Genomic DNA, 24081 nt, shown 5'->3' with positions numbered 1-24081 from the left:
CGTAGTTTTATTACTTTAATTATCAATTTATATAATGTCCTCGTTATTCCCAAAAGTTTCATATTGATAATTAAAATTAAAACTAAATTCACTTAACACAGGTAGAATTGTGATTCAAATAGTGAATGAAATGGCGCGATTTTTATAAGAGCCTATTATAGGTTAATTTCATGCTCGAAAGTTATTGGTTTATTTACGAATATATATTTCAGGGGATTCGCTGTTTTAGTTGAAAAACATGTTTGAAAATATTCACGGACGTTCTTCGCTTGACTTTCCCTTCCTGATGTTGACACGATAGTGTTGATAGGTGTAGAAATATGTATCGAAGAGATAAGAGATATAAAGTGAAGTGCGAGATGTTTAGAAGACACAAATAATGAAAAATGGATTCGGTAAGTTTACATCAGTCAGTTGAGACTACAATGCAAATTCTGAAATGGTCGACATGTTTATTCTTGCGGACGCATTGAAGTTACATAAGGAACATTTCAAATCTCATTATAGACAATTATCTTTACCGTAGGTATGTTTATTATACGAAGAAATTTAAACATTTTAAGAATATCGAAGATACGGCATCTCCACTCATTCTCCATCTTCTATTTCCTTCTTCTGATCATCAAGCAGGATTCCCTTGTTAATTGTCTCTAGCTGGACTTTACTGGTATTATCTAATTTTCGGTTCATTTAGCTGGATATGTTTAGTAAGAGAGAATAAAATAGAGAAAGGGTAAGTAAGTTACTTTCACGATATTATTGTTCTATATCATCTAATTAAAAATCACTGAAACATAATCATGATTGAATCTCAGCAATTTAATTAAATTTTCAAATATGCGTTGCTGATCCTAATCGTCGGCTATAGATTGTAGACAACGATAGAGCAAGCTGTTTTACGCAATGGTGGGGATAGGGCTGCGGACAGTAGATAAAAATCTCATCAGGACAGTTTGCAAGGGAATACTGTAATCGTATCCATACTAAAAGGTATACATTTTCCTTGTTCCCTCAGAATTATATCTACCCTACTTCCGCAAAGAGAAAGAGGTAGAAAGAAAGTCCGAGGAGTCAGCGAAGAGTTTTGCGGAATGATTTTTCGGCGGTGGCGCCTCCGTTGTCATTTCCATCTCCACGACGGCACCACCGCCACCTCGAGCACTATCTCCGTCACCGGCAATTCCACCCCCTTCTCTCCATTCCACGGGTAACGACGCCTCCGCACGGCGCCGATCAATAAACGTTGTTCTCGGCGACGCCGGCGTCGGGAGCGTCGCTGCGTGAAAGCATCCGCAAGCAATCGACGTGTCGCTACGAAAGTTGTACACGGGTGCGAACGAAAAGGAGCGTCGCGTGGGAAAAAAGAAAAAAAACGACTGGTAATGCGACCACCGCATATATTGCCGTTTTCCAGAACGAGACTTATGTCAAGGAAGTGCAACAGTATCAGCGGGAATCGGTACCAGAGATCATCGGATTGGAGCAATCTTTAGGACCCACCCACGACACGATGGCCAAGGTGAGTTCTGGTCAAAATAAAAAGGATCAGTCGTTGGTTTATCGTGACGGGTTAAAGGTCATTGAAATTATATCTGTTTTATTCAGTTCAATGGTATTACAGTTGGTTCTAGGGCTCGTTATCATTTCGCGCGATGAGCGTGGGTACGTCTGTCAACAACTGTTGCTGATTCCTAAGAAACACTTAATCTTCTTTTCTTACTTCTGATTTGTTTCTACTTCTGAACGGAGGTATAGGTGATTGTACGAGGCTGACCTTTTTCTTTCACTTTTTTTTTTTAGAAAGACCTTTCTCTTGGTTACAATTTTGAGCCGCATCGGTTATCGACTATGTGGACAAGTAGTAGCGGTCTGTCTGGGCAGAAAAAGTAGTTTGGCGCCGTCATGATCAGCCGGGCTACGACACATAGTCGACTTCCTTGATGCAGTACGAATAAAAGGCTGCTTGTTTTCTGTAGTGATAATAGCAAATTTTTGCATGATCATAGTTTTTATTATACGCTAGCCATGTTCTGGCTATTGTAAATTACGCGGAAGTAGGATAAATACGGGCCGACTTATACGAGGCTGAAATAAATTTCTCTGAAGCTTTTCTTGTTTCTCAGATCTCTTGTTCGCCGATGAATCTTGACCACATAAACAACTAGTATATTTGAAAGATATCGAGTCTATAAATACAAGTACTTAAGATATACACACGTGGGACTAATGGTTTTTAATTTCGTTCAATTAAGTGTATGCAGATAGAAACTTATCGATAGATTCAAGTATGCTCCTATATATGAACAGTAGTCTGCATTAATATTCGAATAGGATGATATTTAAACAATTATTGTTCGATGCATCCATTTATAATTAAGATAGAGAAGTAATTGTTATACCGTATTTGTGTCTACACAGCCAGAATGGGATTGTGCAAAAACCGCAAAGCACTTATTTACCCGCAGTCGTGTGGAAACCGTGACGATCAGATAGAAACATTTGATTCGTGTATTCAAGAAATTTCTTAGCGTTAACCCATTTACAAATGAAAGGTTCAACGTTATCTTGATTCTAAGATATTGGTTAACGTTCGAACACCGATCGTTTCTTCTCTCCCGATCGATTTCATTAAACATCAATCACTGAACAATGCAGGGATACCTACGTGCCATGTTCGTGCGATGCATACACATTTGTAATCAGCTATGTCACGAGTTTTCGTGATCGATGAGCCGCGCATTCGTGCCTCGTACGGTCAACAAGGTGTCTCGAATTATCAAAAATATCAAGTTTGCACGAAAATAATTGCGATTATTGTATAAAGAAAAGAAACCCGTCCACTTGTAACGTTCGAAGTTACCAGTGTTATGAATTTTGCAATGATGAAAAATGCAATTATTTTTCCATCAACCTAAACGACAAACGATAGAAAGGCAAATTCGATGTGGCAAATTTACGTATTCGAGTTGTGTAACTTTACAACACTTTCACGTTCGATGCAGCACCACATTCGTAATGACGCGCATAGCCCGAATCATCAATTTGCAATCAATCGTAATCAGGTGCGTTGATCGTAACGATCATCGAGCACATTAGATACGTGGAAAGAGGAGAAACGACACGCGAACTGGTTGTAAAAGCGGACTTCTTTTTTTTTATATCACTGACTGACCCATTATTCGTCGGAGGTGCTTTCTTCATAAAATTTTCACCGTGTTTAACGGTCCTTCGGAGACGTGCTCGTTTATACGAACCGGTACATGTGCAAATAGACTTTTTCCATGCCGTGAAACGACTGCAAATTAGGAATTGAAATGTATTATTCGTATCGAACGGTCTCGTTGAAACGCGTTCGAACAGAAATTGCGTGAAATCCAATGATTTCATTAGACAACTGCATCTAACATTTTCGAGGAGACCTATATATATATTTATAATAGTTGGCAGGAATACGCGGTGAATTGCGGTCAACTGTATTATATTTCTGTCTAGATGAGCGAATGTCTGTAGATAATATCGGGGTGGCTGAACCGATAATAATCATCCTCGAATACTTTATACACCTTTCATCGACTTTTACTATTTCTTTTTCGCGTTGAAGAATTATAACGAGTTTACTAGTACGATAGATTAACCCTTTTTTGGATTATGGGAACCCAGAGCCGACCTTGAGATTTCAGGGGTCCGAGGCGAGCTCCGAAAAAGCGCCCCTTCGCGTATATAACATAAAAAAGGGAGCGCAAATAAAATTTATACAAAATTTAGATTTGCATTTATATCGATTAATATTCAAGTAAACATTACTCTCGTTGCATTCTTAGACGCAAAATCGACTTATGGAGGCCCTGTGGGAACCTCGATGGCCTTGTCATTCGATAATTATTTGAAAATTAATGTTATTCTTTATTATCTTATCAAATTGTTAAACGTTACCAAGCAAATTCGCTTGCAGTTTATCAATGCGATAAAATGGTACTTAAATGGCTCCCAAGAAACCGTTTATTCGGATAAGGATTTAATACCGATTTTAAGGCAGATGAGACAGATAGAAGAATTGAAAGAATTCTATTGAAAAAGACAATTGCTGGTGTAAAAGTCTCTCGCATACACGCGGCATTGTATGAAAATGTACCGACTTGTCCAGTCGGCACGACGAGGCTAGGGAGAGGCCTTTCAAGGTCCTCTCGGGGATTTTTACACGGCGGGAAGTAGGAACGGATGTATATAAAGGTCGACGAGGACCGGTACGTGTAGCTATAGCACGAATTCGATCCTAAAATCGATAAACATGTCAAGACAGAAAGGGATCGTTCGTCGACGAGTTGAAACACATTCGTACCATGAAATTCTAGAACCGCGAAAGTGGTGTCGTGTACGATAGTTAAAGGTTTATTTCACACGAAATTTCTACCGTGGCATCGAGTCATCGGTTTTCCACGGAAAATACCGTACCAAGTTGTATTCTCGTGTTTCTACGACAATACTCCTCTGTAACCGACGATTATGCGCACCACACGTGACTTCACTTTGCCAAGCTATTATCAGACTTCGTTCTTATCGTTTGTTACGATGCGGATAATCGTACGGTGAAAGTTGTCTCTCTTCTCTTCTTCGCCGCGTTACCATCTTTAACGCGCGAGTTTCTAAGTTACGCACGTAAGAGGAACTGAAAATCTATTACATTCTTTCAATCTGTTTTCTAATATACATACATATGTTTTTCCACTTTCTACGTACTCGCTCTACCGACGAATCGTTATAGAATTCATTTTGCTATGTGAAAGAAAACGGTTCTATTTGAGGACGTGTGTAACTATGAGAAAACCGAGTGAACCTCGTAACATGAACGTGGCACAACCTTGTTCTTCGGTTGATGACGTTTACCGAGAAGCTACTTTACACGTTTAACAATGTACGGCTTATGTTTGTCACATATGTTCTCTTTTAGTTAATTTCAAGGTGAGAATGAATTTTGTACGCAGCTGCGATTCAGGAGGACATCGTTGAATCTCACCTGAGTAAACTGCGACGCATACATAGGGTGCTCTGAGAGGGGTAGTATTAAGGGTAAGATTGCGATTCAATCAGCAGTTCACTGAGCAACATTTTTTTTTTCCCATCCCTAGGTACGACACGGATCACCCCATGGAACACTTTCAACCCTTCGTCCGGATTCCAGCACCCATCCCGACACCCTGTATCTTTTCAACACCCTGTACAGTCTTCGAGTATGCTGGTACCGCGTTGGTTATACGGATTCACGGACCGGTGAATGCAGAAACCGTGTGTTTCTGAAGAATAGTAATCGTTGTTGCGGTGTGTTTGTTGTCAGTCCGTACCGCTCGCGCGGTGAAGGTGTATAATACGAGGACGACGCACGCGTGTAAACGTGTACGTCTGTCTGTCTGTCTTCGGTTCTATCGTTGTGTCAGTATGTGGATACTCGGTGGTGGCATAGGTAGTACCAGGGGATCACCGAGCGAATCCGGAACGTTGTTTCATTGTCGTACACGCGGCGGACTCGTCGCGATCGTGTTGCTCGTTATCGATTCGCTGCCTCCGAGTTTCCCGGTTGGCAAACTTTCCCGCGTTTCCGTACCGAGGGAAATTTCGAGTTCCTAGTACGAGTTTTTCTTTTTTTTTTATAAGCGAGAGGAAAGGTTTCGTTGTCATTGTTCGAGATGTGATCGAGATCGCAAATGCGTCGTAGGTACGAATTACTGGAACGGGGTGAATCCTCTTCGTCCAGTTGTGACTCAGTTCGCGAAAAGTTGGCTTTATTAATAGTCCTGTGACTATTACCGACTAAGAGAGCGTGTTTTTGCTCGACCAGGGAAAGTGACTTGGAATCGGATCGAATATGAGGAGCGCGAGAGAAGCGCGAAGAGGAAAACGCATCGATCGGCACCGATCGTGAGTTCAACTCGTCTATAGCGTGTTGCGATGAAAATATTAACACGTTCAACGTCACGGGAATCACCGATGATCGGCGAAATATAAAAAGAAATGATGGGTGTCTCGAATCGAATAATTAGTAAAAGGAAAGAAAAGACAAACTTCGGATATAATTATTATTAATCTAATAATGTAGCGTATAAAATTGAAAGTTTAAATTTGAAAGTTAATTGATCTTATCTTTAATAATGGATATTTTAAAGTACGTATCCAGTGTTCCAGTCAACGCGTTATTTTCATTGTAACACGCTGTGTATAAACTTCGCGTGATCTCTATGCACGTTCTCGCTTTTGTTCGTGTATATATTATTCGTTAATAAGCGACGTCGAACGAAAGCCAGTCAATTTCGTAGTTGCATTAATTTTGCGCGTCGAATTCGTTGATCCGAAGATCGCGGTTACGCAACCGAGGATGCGCTGCTTGTTAGTCGATGTAACGACCATGTATATACGTTCATATTTCGATCATCGTTTTGCTTTTACCACGCTTCTATCGTGGCAACGAAGCGTGCGTAAGTGCGTAAATATTGTTCCGTTAAGAAGAATCTTTTCCGCGTTCGATATGCGTCGATCCGTTCCTTCTTAATCTTATCAAAACGGGGTGTTACGCGTGCTTGGAAATTGTAATTAACCGAGGAGAGCACGTCGATGTCCTCGCAGGTGCGATAATTTATTCCATTCAAATTACGAGTAGCTTTGAAATTATGCATGTGGTTACACGGGATCACAACACCGGGTCACGTGTGTTCTTGTCACTTACGTGGTCGCGCTCGATGGATCGACGTTGCCAAATGCAATTTTACTGGTGAAATTATACAAAACCGCGAGTTCTTTTTCTTTTTTTTTTAAAGTTAAGTGATGACATCCAGTGAAGCTGAACAACGAACCAAAGCGACGACGTAAATGCGTTGTAATTTATAACTCTAAACGGTGCCGCCTTTTAGAAAGTCTTTCAGCTTTTAGAAAGCGTTTCAAGTATTTTTCATCCCGATGCCGATTTCGCTGATCGAAAGGAATGACATTTACTCGTCGATATAATTTCAGAATTTCGAATCGAAGAACAATCTGGTGTAATCGGCTCGTACGAGCATCGCGCCGTATCTTCGATTCTCCGTTCGTTTCAATAGTATCTATTGTTTCTGTATAACTGAGATTCAATGATTCGTCGTGATTACCGTTAGATTAGAAAAATCGAAACGAATGTGCTCCTAATTAACACAGTTGCTTCGCCTGGCGTGGCAAACAGATAACAAGCGACCCGGGTAGGCGGCTCGAATTGGCACGAATTAAAGTCTAATGGAATAAAGTTATACTGCCGGTCTGGCCTTTGCCCGTCATTGGCTTGATCCGTGCACACATTTAGATAAATACAGAGACGCACACATGCGTGCATGTTGATTTTGATTCTTGCCACGTTTTCTTGTCGGCATCGTCGCAAAGTCGATACGATATTTAAACATATTGTTCCTCTTGTCGATATCGTTTCGCTCGTTCGTCCGATGACCGTGACATTTTCCTAGATCGATAACGAACGTGTCACGAATATCGATTTAGAACCACTATGCGGGTTATACAGGGTGGTCCAGACGATTGTTGCAAGTCATTGTTAATGATAGACTTATTCTAAGAATCGTATCAAATTGAATGTCCTGAAAGATTTCAAAATCTTCAATTCTATGTAGATGTACCACTCTGTAGATATACTCGAGACTGGTGAAAAAATGAGCACATACGTCATCGTTGCATTCGTAACAAAATAATGCATCGTTCGTGAATAATTTATTATTTCCGCGTAAAGTTTGCCGGACGAAATATTGGTATCCGGTTTTGATGCGAGCGTGTGTACAGAGTCTAGAAGAAAAGATAAAGTTTCGTCAGAGATTTGCGCGTAGGGTTCACCGGGTTGACGAGTAGCGGTTCGTAGTAAAACTCGCGCGCGATGTAACCCAGTTCTCAGTCACGACGTCGTTCAACAGGGTCGTCGGTGAACGCACTCTATTACTCTGGCAGCCGGTTCCTTGCCTTTGAACAGGCCATCGGTAACACTATTATTAGCGGCACGGTGAAATGCAGCGTTTTCCTTCTGGACACGATTACGGATTGAAAACAGTACAATCTTACCGATGTCTCTTATCGGGAGATCCTCGAGCAAATACTTGAAATTCTTGACAATACAAAGTCCGACCTATGCTTAACGTATTGTTTATAGGTACACGTCGTTAACTAAACTATGCGACCGATAAGATTAATCTATCGGTTGAATCAGTTTGACGGGTTATAAGGGTACGCTGGTACACGTGTTCTTGCGCGATAGGAAAGAAGTAAAGAACAGAGGAGGCGATGGATAAAGGTAGCTACGAGAAGTAACGTGGACCAGGGTTAAAATTAAATTAGCCAACTGCCAGAGAGACACTTCTGATTCACCTCGGGGACGAAGGGTTTTATTTGGAGATGGGCCAAGGGCAACGGACTCTTCGTGTCGTTCTTCGGGTCAAACGTTTCGGTCGACCTTGAAAAATCATTTGCCTTCTTTTTTTTTTAATTTACAATTCGAATAATAAACGTTGAAACGTACAGGAGGTTGTGTTGTACGTAGTGATGGACATTGGAGACTCTTGAAAGATTAGTGATTTTGAAAAATGAATCCAGAAACTAAGGGATCACTATTATAACCATCACTATTACAACATGTACGTCATTGCCAAGAAGTCTGTTTCCATCTGATTTAATTCGATTGCTACAATGCGATTAAGCATGTCTATATTCAGTTAGTTGGAGCTTCAGGGTATGGAACGTTTCAACTAATTAACGGATAAATGGAGGAATTTGTAACCATCTCCTTGGAATGTGCGTCTTTCGAGGAGCTAAACGAATGTGTGAAATAGTTTATGATTAGTCAACGCGTGCAAGGGTATCTATCATTTTCTGTAATCTGATTGCAGAACGTAGGGGAGAGTCGGATACCAGTACCACGCGCGGCTCGACCGTCTTTCTTTCCGAAGTCAAGGGTACTTGGTACACCGACCCTTGTACCTGGACATCGACGTTCCCTGATACTGTCAGGATGTTTGCAGTTTGTTGATACCGAGGACGAGTCCAACACTCCAAAAACAAAGTGTGGAACGCGTTCCGTATCTACACCGTCCATCGAAGGTAATTATTCTGAATCTTAACACTAGAAATATGTATCTAAAGAAGACAATTAACAATGATATTTTTAATTAGTAGATTCGGGGCATAAGAAATTCACGATATCACCCGTGTGGGATATTGACAAAGATGACGTGCAACAGTTGGTTCATTTTCCCGAGGAGAAGAGTAACTTTTTCAGGTATATATATGTAACTTTTGTATCGTCCGATTGTTTCACACACGGTGAGATAAAGTCGAGTAGACTCTCTGCCAAATATGTCTTCAACCATTGCTGTTTACAGTTTGCTCGAGAATTCTCAGTTAAATATGATCGAGGATACTGGTGAGAGCTGCCTGCTGGACACAACCCTGAACAATTACAATGATAGCGCAGCTAACGCAACTCCGCATTATTTGATGTTAAACAAACAGAATTCGTTCGAACACGACGAAAGTCTCGGTATATTGACCCCCGACCAGATGACCGACTTCACGGTTGCGTTAGAGTGCTCCAGGACACCATCCTGTGAAAATCTTACGGGATCGGCAGGTTCTAGACTGGCGTTAACGCGAGCATCGGCGTCTAGGCCATCGGTCGACATTGAACCGACGGAGGAGGCCTCGAGCGAAAGGACGCCGTCTCCCGAAGAACTTCCGCTGGATCCTAAGCCCACCGAACCCGTCAGAGGCGGCACCGTTCCTATCAGTTTCGTCACATCGGTGACGAGTATCACCAGTTTGGAGGCCGGTTATCAAGGTGACGGTGAAAATTCGAGGCCAGCGAGTCGCGGAGCCGATCCACCGTCCGTCGCACCAGCACCGAATCTGCCGGCACCTTGCAGACAAGATCCGATGACGGACTCGGATTTTTTTACAGAAAGCGATGCCGACGCGTACGAGGAAATCGTACGCGGTGATAGGAAAGCTCAGGTAATCGATGGTACTCTTTTCTGCGCGCCCGGTGGTCGAAGATGTCCGAGTTTTACCGGAGAAGAGATGGATTCGAGTGGTATTTACTCGGATCTCGATAAGAGACAGGACGAGCTTCATGCACCTGAAGAAGCACCGGAAGAGAACGAGGATCGTACACCGGACACCATCGATACAGAGGTCTCGCAGAGAAGTCAACCAACGCCTATTAAACCGGATGTTATTATGGATTACCTAGAGGCGAGTTGATAAGCTTAGTTATTCGTAGCGATTAGGATCAACTTGTAAATCCGCTATTAATCCTAAGTAGACTACGGATGTCAGTAATAAAGTAATCTGGACATTTGTTTTACTTTAAGGATCAAAATAGTAAAGGATCTTCTCCTGGTCGTTATCCTTCTCATTTAGATTTCTGCAAATAGCAGTAGGAGATGTTTGATTAGCTATTCGTATTACTGTGATTGCGTAGATCAATTGAAACATCTCGTGTGTACTTGATCCTCTTTAGGCTCCTGTGACAACTTTGGAGGGATCGCCTGATTCTAATGGATCCATGAACCCACCCGAGGTTACGGTGATCGAGGTGGAACGGAACAACGACAACGTCAGATCGAAGACACAGAACAAAACTGATTCGGTTCCTTTGAAGAAATACAAGATGCCTAAGAGGAACGTCGTCTCGAAGATCAAGGCAATGATCGAGTCTGGTCCGAAGGACGAAACGGAGAAAGAAGCGAGACGTTCGCAAAGGACGTCCAGAAAAGGTGGACGTTGGGATGCTGTTATGAGTAAGATCGAAGCTGGTAAGAACGAACAGAGGACTAGATGCGTGAGGAAAGAGGTGAAGTCGCGGGTCCTACAGAGCCTTACCCAACCATCGTCCACGGGATCAACTCAAAAGAAAGTTGGCGACGCGAATAACAATAACAATAAGGATAAAAGGTGAGACATTGATATTTTTGGTTGAACGTTTTCATTCGTGTAGCGTTGCTAAGAAGTTTCTAATTATCAGGCGATTACGTGGCCGTCAAGAAACAAAATCGCCAACTCAAGAAACTGCCAGGAGCTCCGTTCGTAGCTCTTTGAGTGATCTCAGCACCGGACCTAGCAAAGACGCGTCAAGTAAGTTGCATTAACATCTGTCTTTGCATCGTCGCAAATTAAATTAAAATCCGCTGTTAACAATGCTTCTATTCTTGGCGAAATCTACGTAACATACCCTAATTTAATATTGACCATAAAAATGTGGGCCATTAAGGGTTGATGGGAGAGATCGAATAGAGAGATAGATTGTGGAATGATGATAGTATGAACCAGGAATGGAAGACCTTGCGATGAACAGTGGAGCTTGAATAAACACGATGCCAACCGATTTTGCGATATCGAATTATATTTGACCGCATACCATGCGTCTTACTAAAAAAAAGTGAAAACCACAAAGGCCGAGAAATAGAGTAGATTCGAATGGTATTAAGAACCGTTTAAATTGCTTTTTTTCTTTCATTTTGTTATACGAAATGCAGGCTGAAGCTAGGAACAAGTTTTTGTTTCAAAAGACGTCAGTGCGCATTTGCAAAAAAGCGCATGCTCTTGCAATCCCGTATGTGGTACTCCACTGGGAGGTATTGATAATACCGACTGACCTCCAATAACACTCGAATGCTAACCGGTATTGAATAAAATCAATTTATTCATTATTCAAAATAACTTCTGCTACTTTTTTAGTGCTAACCGCTTGTCGCAATTTAGTCAAAAAAAAGCGACAGTATAAAAACTTGTAAATTGTCTTTGAAAATGTTAAATCTTAATCAAATAACAAAAAAGCTATTTTGCGTTTCATCAACTTCGCGCGTAGTACAATAAAAAAAAAAAAAAGAAAGAAATAGAAATATTTCCAAACACCATTTCATAGGCTCTGTTTTCAGAGATATAAAATTTTACCCTTGAAGTTTGAAATACGACAGATTAATTTTGGTATTCGAGTAAACATGTGTCTCCTTTACGTCGCCAAAACCTTTCGGGATGGAATGTTTTTACGTAGGTGGTTCTCTTTCGTTGAATGGGGTGGGGATGATCGTAAATATGGGCGTAGGAGAGTATTTTGTATCGACCCGCAGCTAGGGAGCCGGGAAACTTAGATAGGAAAAGGAAGGAGGGCGCCGGTGCCCCTCTTCCGGCGCCACTGGACAGTTTCGTTTCCATTGGATCGGGGCAGCCGTAGCCGTAGCAGCAGCAGCAGCATCCAGTCGGCAGTCCTCGGCGGACCTCGTGCTCGCTCGGACGCTGTTTATGCACGCGTGTTGCATATCCGTTCTTCCTTCCCCCTGATTGGGTTTCTTCTTCTCTCCCTTTCTCACGTTCTCTTACTCTCTACCCCCATTCGGGTCAGCAATTTTATCCGAAGGGAATACGTGTGCGGGACAAAAAGAAGTACGGTAGCCGAGTAAAGAGCGAACAGCCGGTGCATCGGTCGTCAGTGAATGCCGCAAGGTGACGGTGCAAAGTGCATCGAAACTGTGTGACCGTAGAACCTTTCGGGTATCACCGACGTTCGTATTTCTCCGTGTTTTTTCGTATCGCCTCGTATAATATCTTCGATTCCCTTTGATACAACACCCAGTACCGTGTCAACCGCATCCGACAGCGCACTCGATGTGACCTGATTTTCAAATTGTGTCACACAGAGCCTTAGCTTTTTGCTCGATACGAAGGAACGATCGAAGAGAAGCTGTTTCTCTACTTAGCAACCCCGTGCGATAATATACGCCTTACATATGTTATCGCACGTTCGCTTCGATCGGCAAAGGAATCTGAACCGCAAGGACTGAATACTATAAGACTGGATTTTACCGTCCCCTCTCTTCGAGATAACTCGAATGAAAGTTTCCCAAGATACCGTTACGGAAGGAATCTTTGGATACGCTACTGTGTTCCCTCGAACACGTTTAGCCTGATCAAAGAATAGAGGTGATCGTAGATGGGATCAAACTTGGTCTAAACTCTTGTTCGTGTACATTAGGCATCTCTCGACGACGTAGCTTACGGGTCAACGGCACTAGTGGTTTATTTCCGGCATTGCCTTTCTTCATTGGCCACCTTATACTGTACGTACGTACACGTCCTTCGACTCGACACGGCTCCAACGACGGTGTCTCTACCCGTGTCCCCACCCCGTTTAGACAGGTGCACCCGGCGACCACGTGCGTTCCCAAGGCCGACGACCACCGGTACGCACCCGGTTTCATCTACCACTTACGCAATCCCCATATCCGAGTCAGATGTTAAACCCACATGGCCGAAGACATGGTCGAGGATCGAGGTGCCGGTGAAAGACACCCGTCGCGCTTCTGGATTATTCAGGTCGTGGAAAGAACGACCGACAACCTGTCGTCGTGCTTGTCGATCGAACGACACACGTCCGATTAAATCTCGCCTCGAATTATCCCCGACAGGGACACGAAAGTCACCGTCCCAGGTGAACGGAACACCACGCACTCCCCTAGTGTATATCGATTCGTGAGAACTGGAGGACGGTACGATTACCAAGGGTGAAGAATATTCGACGAAGATGCTGGATTATGGTCACGAATTTGTACCATGCATGTGTTCTATAACCACGGAGTACGCCTGGATGGTAAATATGGACGTGGACTGCGAAGACACGACGAGGTGAAGATGCAGGTTACGTGACCGGAAAGTTTCGAGGAATTTTATTGGGGATGGATCGTCGGTGAAAGGAAACTTTCAAAATGGGGCAGCAAGGATCGAAGGGTAGACCCCCTCTGCGGACGGATTTCGTCAGAGATTCGGCGAAAATGCGGCTGGGCAGTTTCAAGAGAGGTATAGTCGTACAATAGAGAAGGGACAATCCTTGTTTTGAACCTGAGAACGTTTTTCCCGCGCGATCATACTGGAGAAAGATGTATTATCCCATAAGCCTCTCCTCGTTAATCCTTTAATCTCGTCTCTCAGAAAAAATAGAAGAAGAATGTCCGTAGCTATCTATCTATCTTTTTCTTCTTGGTTCATTTAACGCTAGAAAGTTCCATCGACGCGAATAGGAGCAAATGGCCGTTTGCACGGGCATTCGAAAAGGTAGATGGGTTCGAACGGTTTCTCCTATGGCGAGCTTAAAACGTTATGGAGGAGGATCAAAGGTACCCTACTTACACGTCGTTGGGGATTTCTCTTTTATCTTGATCATCGATCATTGTTATTCGAGGAATCTCACAGGGAATTATTAGCCAACCCGTGTTTAAGATTGAAAATTTTTAGAAGGGGGCTATAGTATTTAAAAATTGTCACTTTTGTACAGACCAAATGGCAAAAGTTTAGTGGGTCAAAATCTGAACGAATGGGCGAAACAAATTTTTTTTTTGCCACCTCTGGTCTGACCGGAAATGGGCGAAAAAGGGTTGGCTCTAGAGCGAATCTCCCTCTAGTTCACTTTAGCTTGTTTGCTCTGTTACATCGGGATTGCTTCGGCGATAAACGAATTTATCTTACGAGGAATATCGTAAGCTGGCCGACTTTGATACAATTTAGATACAATGTAAAACTGAAAAATGTAAAATTGAAAGTTACAAACTTCCAACTTTCACACCTGAGCGTGGCGCAAGAACCGTAGGTTTCCTAACTTAATTACACTAATGAATGATCAGGGTAATTGAAATAGAAAGATTGTACTATATAATTGATAATTACCGGTTTAATTAAAACGTACACAGTGAAATGTGTTACTTAACGATTATCGATTATCGCTTATGCATGTCCTGAATATTTGCCCGGCTAGTTTCTTCAACGTGCAAGATTAATTCAAAGTATTATGCACACGGACCCGTGTCAGGCCGTTATGTGCTCAAGCTCTCGTAGGCAACGGGCTACGGTGCAGCCTGGTGTACATAATAAACGTTTTCTTTTCCTCGTTGGTTTAATCGACGAGCACGGTTCAAACTTAGCTCTTCGTGCGCTACGTTCCCGCTATAGACGATATATATCGTCTCGTCAAGCGCGAATTCCGATGATGCGCGAAATGTTATTAAAATAACTACGACTTATGAGGGAAGCGAAATTCCACGGTCAATGAACTATCTAATAATCTTATATTGTACATTATGGAAGCTATACTTATTTTCTTTCCAATTTGTCCGCGATGAAAATGATCGATTAATCATTTTATTATGTTTTTCAGAGAGATCACCAACATCGGTAAATCCACCAAGAAGACTGGTAGCAAACGGTCGTGGTAGTCAACAGAGCCGTGTCAATAGTTTCGACAAGAAAAACTGTGTAGAAATTTCGCCCATCAATCTCGGTGAGTTCGAGGGCCCGGTTCCTGTGCACCCTAAAATTATGTGACACCAGAATTGCACGTACAACGTGGTCGAACACACATGCGTTTATGTATATATATAAATGTCTGCTGATTGAACGGAGGAAACGAAAGGTCGAGGGCACCACTGCGTACTTCCGGTCGGAGGCCTATTGCGACGAAGAGAACGCTTTTTCTTTGAACGCCTTCCTTTATGCAACAGTATGCGCTCTCGTACATTAATAATCAAGCATATATGCATTAGGCGATTTGTATCAATGATTAATCATAATTATCAAATCTACTTTTGGTAACAAATAGCATGGATTAATATGTCTTCGTTAGCTATTAGGTACTAATTATTTCATTTTAGTTTATGTTTCTATGACAATGTTCATTAAGATATTATTCTCATTTGGAGAACCGAAATTTGTATGCAATTATCTCCAAATGAAAATACCATTTAAATCTAATCTTCAAAGATTAATTTATAGTTCATTATCGTGCGTTTCTTGTATAAAATAAATGAACTTTTATCGTTCATGCTACGTGACTCTGCAGAAAAATTGCATTCAAATTTATGGAACTAATATCTTAATGTTATTACGCTAATTAACCGTGGATTATAGTAGTGCCTTTATTTATGGCCACGGTCAGAATTGTAACGGTACGCATCCCTTATTGCCATCGACTCCACGGTTTAAAACCCCCGACGGTATCCCTAAATCGTTGTTCCTTCTTCAAATTTAAACGGGCAAAAGGACGGCGTGCCACTCAGTCTGGCAGATGGTCGGGTGTCGTGCACATCGCATGAAATATTCCTCTCCGGAGTACGTGATTTGTGAATTGCTTGCATACGGCACAGTTTCGTGATCGGCATACCATCGTCTTGCCTTTTACGAATGTGGTATGCGAACGCAAACAGCGATCGCGATAAGGAAATAGTTGGTTTTGAAGAATCAGTGATAAGGATAGTGTATAGTTTGGCCATTGTTACCATGGTCGTCTCGTACTACCGTAAATATTATTTCAATTACATTTCGTTTCGTCTTTTCGATACTTCACTAATTAACAGAGCGTTCTAAAATGTTCTTTGTTATTTTTTTTCTTTTTCTTTTAAATATTGTATACGTGTAACGTTAAATTTTCACGCGAGGAATTATGTGTTTCCCCGGTACGCTTTGTACATGTTTTATCTTCCGCGGACGTAGAACGGTTCACACCGTACGGTACTTGCAAACTCGATAATACATCATTTAAGGCACTGCCGGCTAGTGTGTAACATGCTCTCGTTAACGCAGCGAATTCTGTTTCCAGAGAAGAGTCCGTCAGCGACGCGAAAGCCGACAATAACCAGGAGATTAACAACCACTATCCCGGCGAAGCAGCATAGTATAACGACATCGACGAAAGGTACATTAACAGTTTCATTTTTTTTTTTTTTTCACATCTTTAAGCAATTAACCGACTGATCTTCCTTTCACCGTACTAATAATCCTACCTAATTTTAACCAGATACACGTTGGAACACGAGATCCTTCTGCAGAGTCGTTTAACGAATGGAGACACAAACGCGTGTAGTTTTGAAAGTGTAAGGTGTAATTATACACTTGTCTCCGTACCGTCTAGTGCTTTTGGAAGTATCTTGAGTAGTTTTTCGACTACGGCTGAGTTTGCCTCTTTAATTATTGAACGACCCTACTAGACAGTTTCGAGTAGCATACCTGCGTAGCGAGAGGTTTATCGAAGCTGTGTAGCAAGAAGAAGCGTTTTACCTCCCAGCCGGTGCCGGCAGAAAAGATAATACGGCAGCAAGATGATAGGAAACATCTTGCTTTCTAATTCATTGACCGCGCGCTACTCCGACGGTAGCTAGTTTCTAAAAAAGTCCCACGGTTATTTTGCGGTGCGTACAGTACGTACAACCGTTTCTCCGCATGCACGAGGACGCACACGTGCGTATCCCTCCGTGTTGTTACTTGTCGTTTCGAAGAAAGTCATAGCTTTCACTGGGTCCTCGGGATTAAATCCTGGATTCTTTCTGTCTCCGAGGGGACGATTGTCGCTCGAAAAACCCGCGGGCTAATCGTAAACGAGCATCGTAAAATGAATTTTGAATAAGAAGTGAAAGTAATTCTTCGAGTGGTAATTTTTTTTCTCGGGACAGTTTGCAAAAATTTGCATATTTTTTTTTTTTTTTACTTTCAAGATGAATCGTAAGGTAAGAAACGACATTACTTGTGACCTGATATGTGGAACAAATTACTGAAGTGAAGATTATTATCAATGATCGTTTACGTCCTAGAAAACACTAACCACGGGATGAGTTTCTACGAGTCACGGTCTTGTACTTCCTCTCATTTTAATTTATTGTTTTATTAATCATTCATGAAGCGACTCGTGGCAAGATACATTGGCAGTGAAGCAAATTGGGGGAGTATAGTCACTTAAAATTTCAACAAACTGTTTTGCTGATTTATGTCTTCTTCTTGAACACACGTACAGTGTCTTCTTCGTTGATACTCTTTGAACGAAACGTGTAAATAATTTGGAAAGCTAAAGCAAATATTTCGAATATGCCAGAGCAATGATTAATTCTAATATATCATTAAGTGCGTTCACGTTACACTGTGACGAAACAGATATCGATGAGCGGAATTAACAATTGTTTGCAAAGCTTCTAGCGGAAGAGCGTTATCCGATCGTCGATCATTCGGACCATTATCTTCAAATGATACTTGTGAACACGTACAATCGTTTCGTACAAATACGGCTATCCTCTGCCATTTAAGGGTAGCTAATTCCAAATAAGAAGACGAATTCATTCGAGGCACGGTTCTCGAAGAACAAAATCCGCCACTGTTTCGCATACATTAATTTTCTCGTGGAACAGCCTTTGTAATGAGTTTCTTCGTTTCGTGGAAATTTCATTCGAACGTGTTTCTCGCGCGAAACCGAGAAAGATATTCGTAGAAATTATGGAAACGTATGCAGACATTGTGGGTCATATTCAAGTCGTGTGTATCAAGCGCGCGGAGCGTGTGTCCGGCCAGACACCGCTTTCCGCGTGTCCATCGTCTTCGTATTCTTCGAGGTTGCACCTCATTTCAAGGTGGTGGTAGGAGTGGTCGACAAGAACGAAGGAGGGATATATCGCTCCGCGAGGCAGCCTGTGGCTCGTGCTAATTCAGTCGAAGTGCGGACTTGGCCAGCAAATCGTTATAAATGACGATCCCGATTAGATCCTCTTGATGTATCTTACACGATTATTATTGTTATCGAACGAACATTGTTTCCAACCGCGACCATCTTCGTATATGTTTAGACCCGGCTAAATAATTCCTGTGAACTGAATACAACACCTATTGTCTGGTCGTGTTACATATATATACGTTAACAATTTATTCGATCAAACTGTAACAACAAATTATAACATAATCGAAGAAAATTTCTTAATTAAAAGAAACACTTAACGTGTGATCATGTAAATGTTAAATAGTGTTTGCAATAGAGGAATCGATAGTGTAATCAAAAAAATGTTAGATCAAATATAGAGGAGGATCTATGTATAAACAAGAGCAGAAACGATAAACATTTGATATTGCGTAGTATCGTGCCGAAAATAATCCGGATTCAGTAGGTGGACTCGGATAAAACATGGCAATTTTGACATTCTAATGAAGGAGATAACGATACATGAGGTGTCAATCAACTTTTTGGAGTTTCCAAATACCCGCCACGGTTGTCGTACAAGAGTTGACCTTAACCCAGTGGTGTCTTCATTGACTGGGCCGTGCTCTTGAGCGTATTTGGCTTGGCTGTAGAAATAAAATCGATCGATTTACTGCCGGCACACTTCGTCTTTTTTTTTTCTTTTTAGTCACTGATCCTTTGCTGAGAAGGATCAGGTAGTGGGTGGCGAGGGGTCGCAGACGCGTCCGCGTGCTTTCACGTACATCGGCAATAATGGGAGGATGAACCTCGTATGACGTAGTCAGACCAAATTGTCGTCGTTACGATTTAATGACCCACGTACGTGAATTTCCCTCGTGTCACCATGATAATTGCGTTTTCTCTGTGAGAAACACCTCCCCCTGCGTCCGTGCGGGGAGGTCGGTTCATCGCATCCGGTGAACTGAAGGATCCTGACAAACAGGTAGCTCGACTTTCCAGAGACTGGAATAAACGGTTTTCTCTCTTGGAACGAGTTTTCCGTACGACTTTCTTCGGATACACCTAAATCTAGCTATATAAAATGACTAGAAGGTGGTAGTCAATTTCACGATGGTGCCGAGAGTGATGCACGTAGTCGTGTCTTTGCGATGATTGTTGAATTTTGAATAATAATGATCAGGTCGATCGAAGTTCCAATTTATCTCGATAACAACGGAGTTACTTAACGACAAGGGAGGCGAAGAAAAGGAGGATGAATCGTGTAACTAATTTATTGGAATAAATGTATCCGAATTTAAATGAGCCAAATTCATTAACAGAGGACTGAGTCGAATTTTTTGTTTATACGATCGAAGAATCACAATGGTGATGGGACCGGTAACATTGGTTGCAGATCGCGATACCAAGGAACAACACGGTAACAACTATGTGATGACAAGGGCGTCTTTGGAGACGCGAGACCAGGCCGCACAAACCGACATACATTACGATGCGATTCAAGTTAAAAGGGCGGAACAAATAATAGAAGCCCTTTCTATCACCGTACAGTATTTGGCCTACGAGGTACGTTTCTCATTTTTCTGCAAGTTTGAATATTTTTATAAATTTTCAATCGTTACACGTTTGTTGTTTCGTGCGTAGTTGGACGCTTTTTCTACTCCAAAGTTAAAAAAAGATTGCGAAAACATGAAGAAAGAATGGATGTCGAGGTGTACGGAGATCGAAGAGTTGAGAACTAGAAACCTCGGCATTGAAGAGAGACTCGAGTCAGAGAGGGAGAATCATCGGAGAGCCTTGGACCAGCTTCGTGAAGATCGTAAGCCTTGCCAAGAATTATTTATGTTTCTTTTCGTTTCCTGGCTGGTTACGGTGAAAACTCACAGTGACGTAACTTACGATATTACGGTATATAAGTACAGTTTTTCAAATTCTAACATTGAATCTTCATATCACATATATTTGAATTACAATTTTTCCCTTTGTAAATTCAGTTTGTTCTTCTACTATATTTTATCTTTCTGTTCTTAACTTGAATATTATATTTTACGTTATGTACGTTCTGTGCCTGGTACGACCTATCATATGATAATAATATTCACTCGGTTAACAAGCATAATGCTCCTGATGTGGCGAATAGTGGAAGTATATAAAGTGGAGCAATTGTTAATTAAAATACGCGAGGAGGCTGGTGTGCCTACGCACACCTACCCCGTCTTTAGCAGCGAACAATTTAGAGGTGAAATTTTCAAATGCGGACACACAACTTGCTCGAACTTCACAAACGCTCAATTTAGTGGCCACGTAACGTTCATCGAAGTTAATTATAGGTTTGGCACGTTCGTCGAACTTAATCCCGTTCTCTCGGTCTGTCTGACTTTGTTTTTTTCTTCCATTTTTCAATCTATCCGAATGACGTCAATCACAATGCTGAAGGGAACAAATTTTTTTTTCTTCTCAGTAGAGACACATTATGCGATGCAAATCGCGACATTGGAAGCAGCCCTGCAAGAGGAGAGGCGCAGATACGAGGTCAGGCTACGCGATTCCTTGAACGAGGCTGCGAAAGAGCAACGGGCCTCGATTGCAAAATTGCGGTCCGAGCAAGAGGCTGAATTGTTGCGAAGAGAGGCGGAATTCAAGAGAAGATCGGTCGTTCACGATCAAGGGGCAGCGCTCACGGCGGAAGTGGAATCATTGAGATCGGTGCTAGAGATCAGAAGCCAGGAGAACGCTGCGTTGAGATCGGATCTCGATAATATTAGGCGAGAAATCGAGGACAAAGAGGCTTTGCAACAGCGAGTGGACACGCTCGAAGCGAGATGCGAGGATCTGAAGGCACAGCTTCAGTGCAAAGAGGCACTTGAGAGGCAAATGTCTCACAACAACGAGGTACTACACGAATCGTTTCATCAGATCTCGAAGCAGAACAAACGGTTAGCGCAACGCAACGAGGAGCTTCAATGGAGGTTGCGTCAAAAAAACGAGGTGGTGACCGTTCTTGCGAATTTGACGCCTAGGCTTAGCCGTTCATTAGGCCCGGAACACGTCGAACATTCTCTCTCACCCGACAAGAACGGTCCGCAATCTTCTTCTGTTAAATTTATGGTAGAGAAAGGCGATTCGGTCTCATGGACGTTGGAAATCGATGATGAATTTTCCAAGGGATCGTCGGACGCCGCGCCATTGGCAACACCGCCTAAAATGGGCAGATCAGATTCAACGTCAACGGTATCGAGGCAAGGATCGCTTCGATTGACACCTAGAAGGCCTTCCGTCGATATGAGGGCAAGGTCTAAAAGTATTTCCGTTACGGATTCCGCGCGTGTAGAGGAATCTACTTGGTCTCCTTCGTTTAATTCAACACCGATCGCTCGTCGAAGACCTAGAAGTGACCCGTCTTCTTCTTCTTCCTCTTCCTCCACATCTTCGTCGTCCTCATCATCTGCAACAGCGGTAACCACGAATTCTGCCGTCGCTGTTGCTGTCGCTGCTGCCGCCGCCGCCGCTGCCGCTGCCGAGGATTGCGGAGCAGGTCAAAGACCTCAGGAAGCTGGCGGTGAAGCTATGATATCGGAGGAAGCTTCCGCCACGAGCAGCGAGGACGAATCATCCACCAGTAGCGATATTCCTCCGTTGCCGATACAATTTCCCTGGGGTAAACCGATCAAGTAACGTTCTCGCGATCCTCTCGCTTACCACATTTATAAGGATTTCAATTTTGCGAACGGCTGCTATGTTCGTTTGATCGGGACACAAAGTTTGTTCGGTAATTCCCATGACTTAACGTGGTAATTACGCCAACCAATTTCCAAGGATAACGATATCATTTTTACAAAACATAAAAATGAACGTTCTCGCTGTTCTTTAAAACATTGTACGCGCACTTTTTCTATTACTTCGGTACCTGTAACTCATACGTTTTGATCGTGAAGAGACATATATGAGTAGCGTAGCTTTCTACCAAAACTTATACATACGTTTTTCGAGACTGTTTGCGTCATACTTTGCGTAGTAGCGGGATCGCGTGAAGATAAAGAAGTTAGGACTTTATTTAAGTGTTTAGATTAGAGACACAGTGTTTTTATGGTGTGCTAGTGTTTTTCAAATTATGACTATGTTATTGTGATTGGTAAACTGACTTCTACATCTTCTTGTCACGATTCGGCAATCCTCTTTGTTCCCGGGACTTAAGTACACGAAAGATCGCACAATACAACGCCGTTCGTTAACCCATTTGTTGTATCAATGTTTTTCTCTTTTATTTTTTAATGTATACATACACGCATATATATATATACATATATTTTATAATTGCAAGGTATATTTTTTCGGTGAACTTTTTTTGCGATCTTAGGTACTAAGAATATTTTTGATTTATTTTATACAAGAAAAAGGGGTAGAACGAAAGCAGGATACTGTTTGATTGCCACGTATCTTATCGTCGATGTGTCCTTTTAGATAGAAAAAATGCGCGTAAATATTCAATTGATTTCTTTTTGAAAATCTTTTGTCAATTTCGACATAGTGTTGCGGGCTATTGGCGACCACGAGCCATGTATCTCTCAGAAAACCGAATCGAGTCGGGTCACTGTTTATTTAATTCGTGACAATTTTACACATGTCCGTTTTATAAGGTATGATGCGTTTATATTACGTCTGTACATAAACGACAACGATGTTTATAAATTAATTAGTCTTTATCGCAAATATTGTAAATAGACAACGACCGTCAAATCGATCCTATCCTCGAGAAAAGAAAAAAAAAAAAGAAAAAGAAAACCCATGAAGTAAACGTCGATGAGGAGGCATTCACTGTGCTTACTGAAGAAAACTATTCGTCATTGATGTGCAGCTTACCGAACAGTACGATATTAATTGTGGTTTGTTGCATTTAAATCAAGATTACTTGCCAATCATTTCGAATGTAATACACGGTTGACATTAAAATTATAATTTTTGTGTAACATTGAAAGTTGATTTGGCGGTAACATTGCTTACGCAGAAACGTATAGCATTCGTAATAATATTGTATCTTCGACGTGGAAAGAGGACTAACTAACAGCATTCTTAACGTTATACGTTTTATTGCCAAATACCGATGAATCGATATATTTATCTGTATTCTCTTTTACGCGCAACATCAAATTTACAGATACTATGCTATTTCAGGTGCGACTTGTTAACCAACTACTATACGTTGAAAAATAGTCGGTTGGGTAAAGAGTTGATTAAAAGAGAAAAAAAAAAAGAAAAATGGAAAAAAAAAGAAAGAAACTCCGTTCCATGGATAACAGGAAAAGTATGTTCGGTAGCAGTAGTGTAGGAATAACTGGAAGATGTCGAATATAAGAAAAAGCAAGTATTATTCGCCGAGAAGTGTGTTTTCTCTCACATGTGCTGGCAAATTCAATGTATTATATACCTATCAAATAAATATTATCTAAATTAAAATGAATCCTATAAATTCCCTGTTATTTATGTATTTTAGTTAAATGTTTTAAAGTTATTCATTCGTTATAATTATTTTGTGTCCTCTGTAATTACAAAAGTAATAATTGCTAATAATCCTCTATATTCGA

The 24081-nt window shown here is 41.7% G+C and overlaps 1 protein-coding gene across 5 annotated transcripts; it reads left to right on the top strand.

The window, feature by feature from the left end:
* Positions 1-291: 291 nt before the first annotated feature.
* On the top strand, positions 292-23957 carry LOC114871524. 5 transcript variants are annotated; one of them, XM_029177541.2, is made up of 12 exons: positions 292-395; positions 1415-1519; positions 8898-9108; positions 9184-9286; positions 9390-10257; positions 10526-10959; positions 11030-11139; positions 15209-15331; positions 16646-16741; positions 19896-20065; positions 20144-20318; positions 20961-23957. In XM_029177541.2, exons 1-12 carry the CDS (start codon positions 387-389, stop codon positions 22172-22174), a joined length of 3618 nt encoding a protein of 1205 aa, XP_029033374.1. In that variant the 5' UTR covers positions 292-386; the 3' UTR covers positions 22175-23957. The 5 variants fall into 5 exon arrangements, with proteins under 5 accessions (XP_029033374.1, XP_029033383.1, XP_029033364.1 ...); XM_029177550.2 differs by having other exon boundaries at positions 9181-9286; positions 20964-23957; XM_029177531.2 differs by having other exon boundaries at positions 9181-9286.
* The last annotated feature ends 124 nt before the right edge of the window (positions 23958-24081 follow it).

This window comes from Osmia bicornis, chromosome 3 (assembly GCF_907164935.1).
Source record: "Osmia bicornis bicornis chromosome 3, iOsmBic2.1, whole genome shotgun sequence".
Taxonomy (NCBI): domain Eukaryota; kingdom Metazoa; phylum Arthropoda; class Insecta; order Hymenoptera; family Megachilidae; genus Osmia; species Osmia bicornis.
The sequence above is the reverse complement of the archived record's forward strand: the minus strand, read 5'-3'. Positions and strand labels throughout refer to the sequence as shown.

Bases quoted from the DNA above. Each gene is read 5' to 3' on its own strand.
- LOC114871524 (XM_029177531.2), top strand. The intron at 9,109-9,180 runs GTAATTATTCTG...ATTTTTAATTAG, and splicing joins ATCTACACCGTCCATCGAAG to TAGATTCGGGGCATAAGAAA. The intron at 20,319-20,960 runs GTAAGCCTTGCC...TTTTCTTCTCAG, and splicing joins GGACCAGCTTCGTGAAGATC to TAGAGACACATTATGCGATG.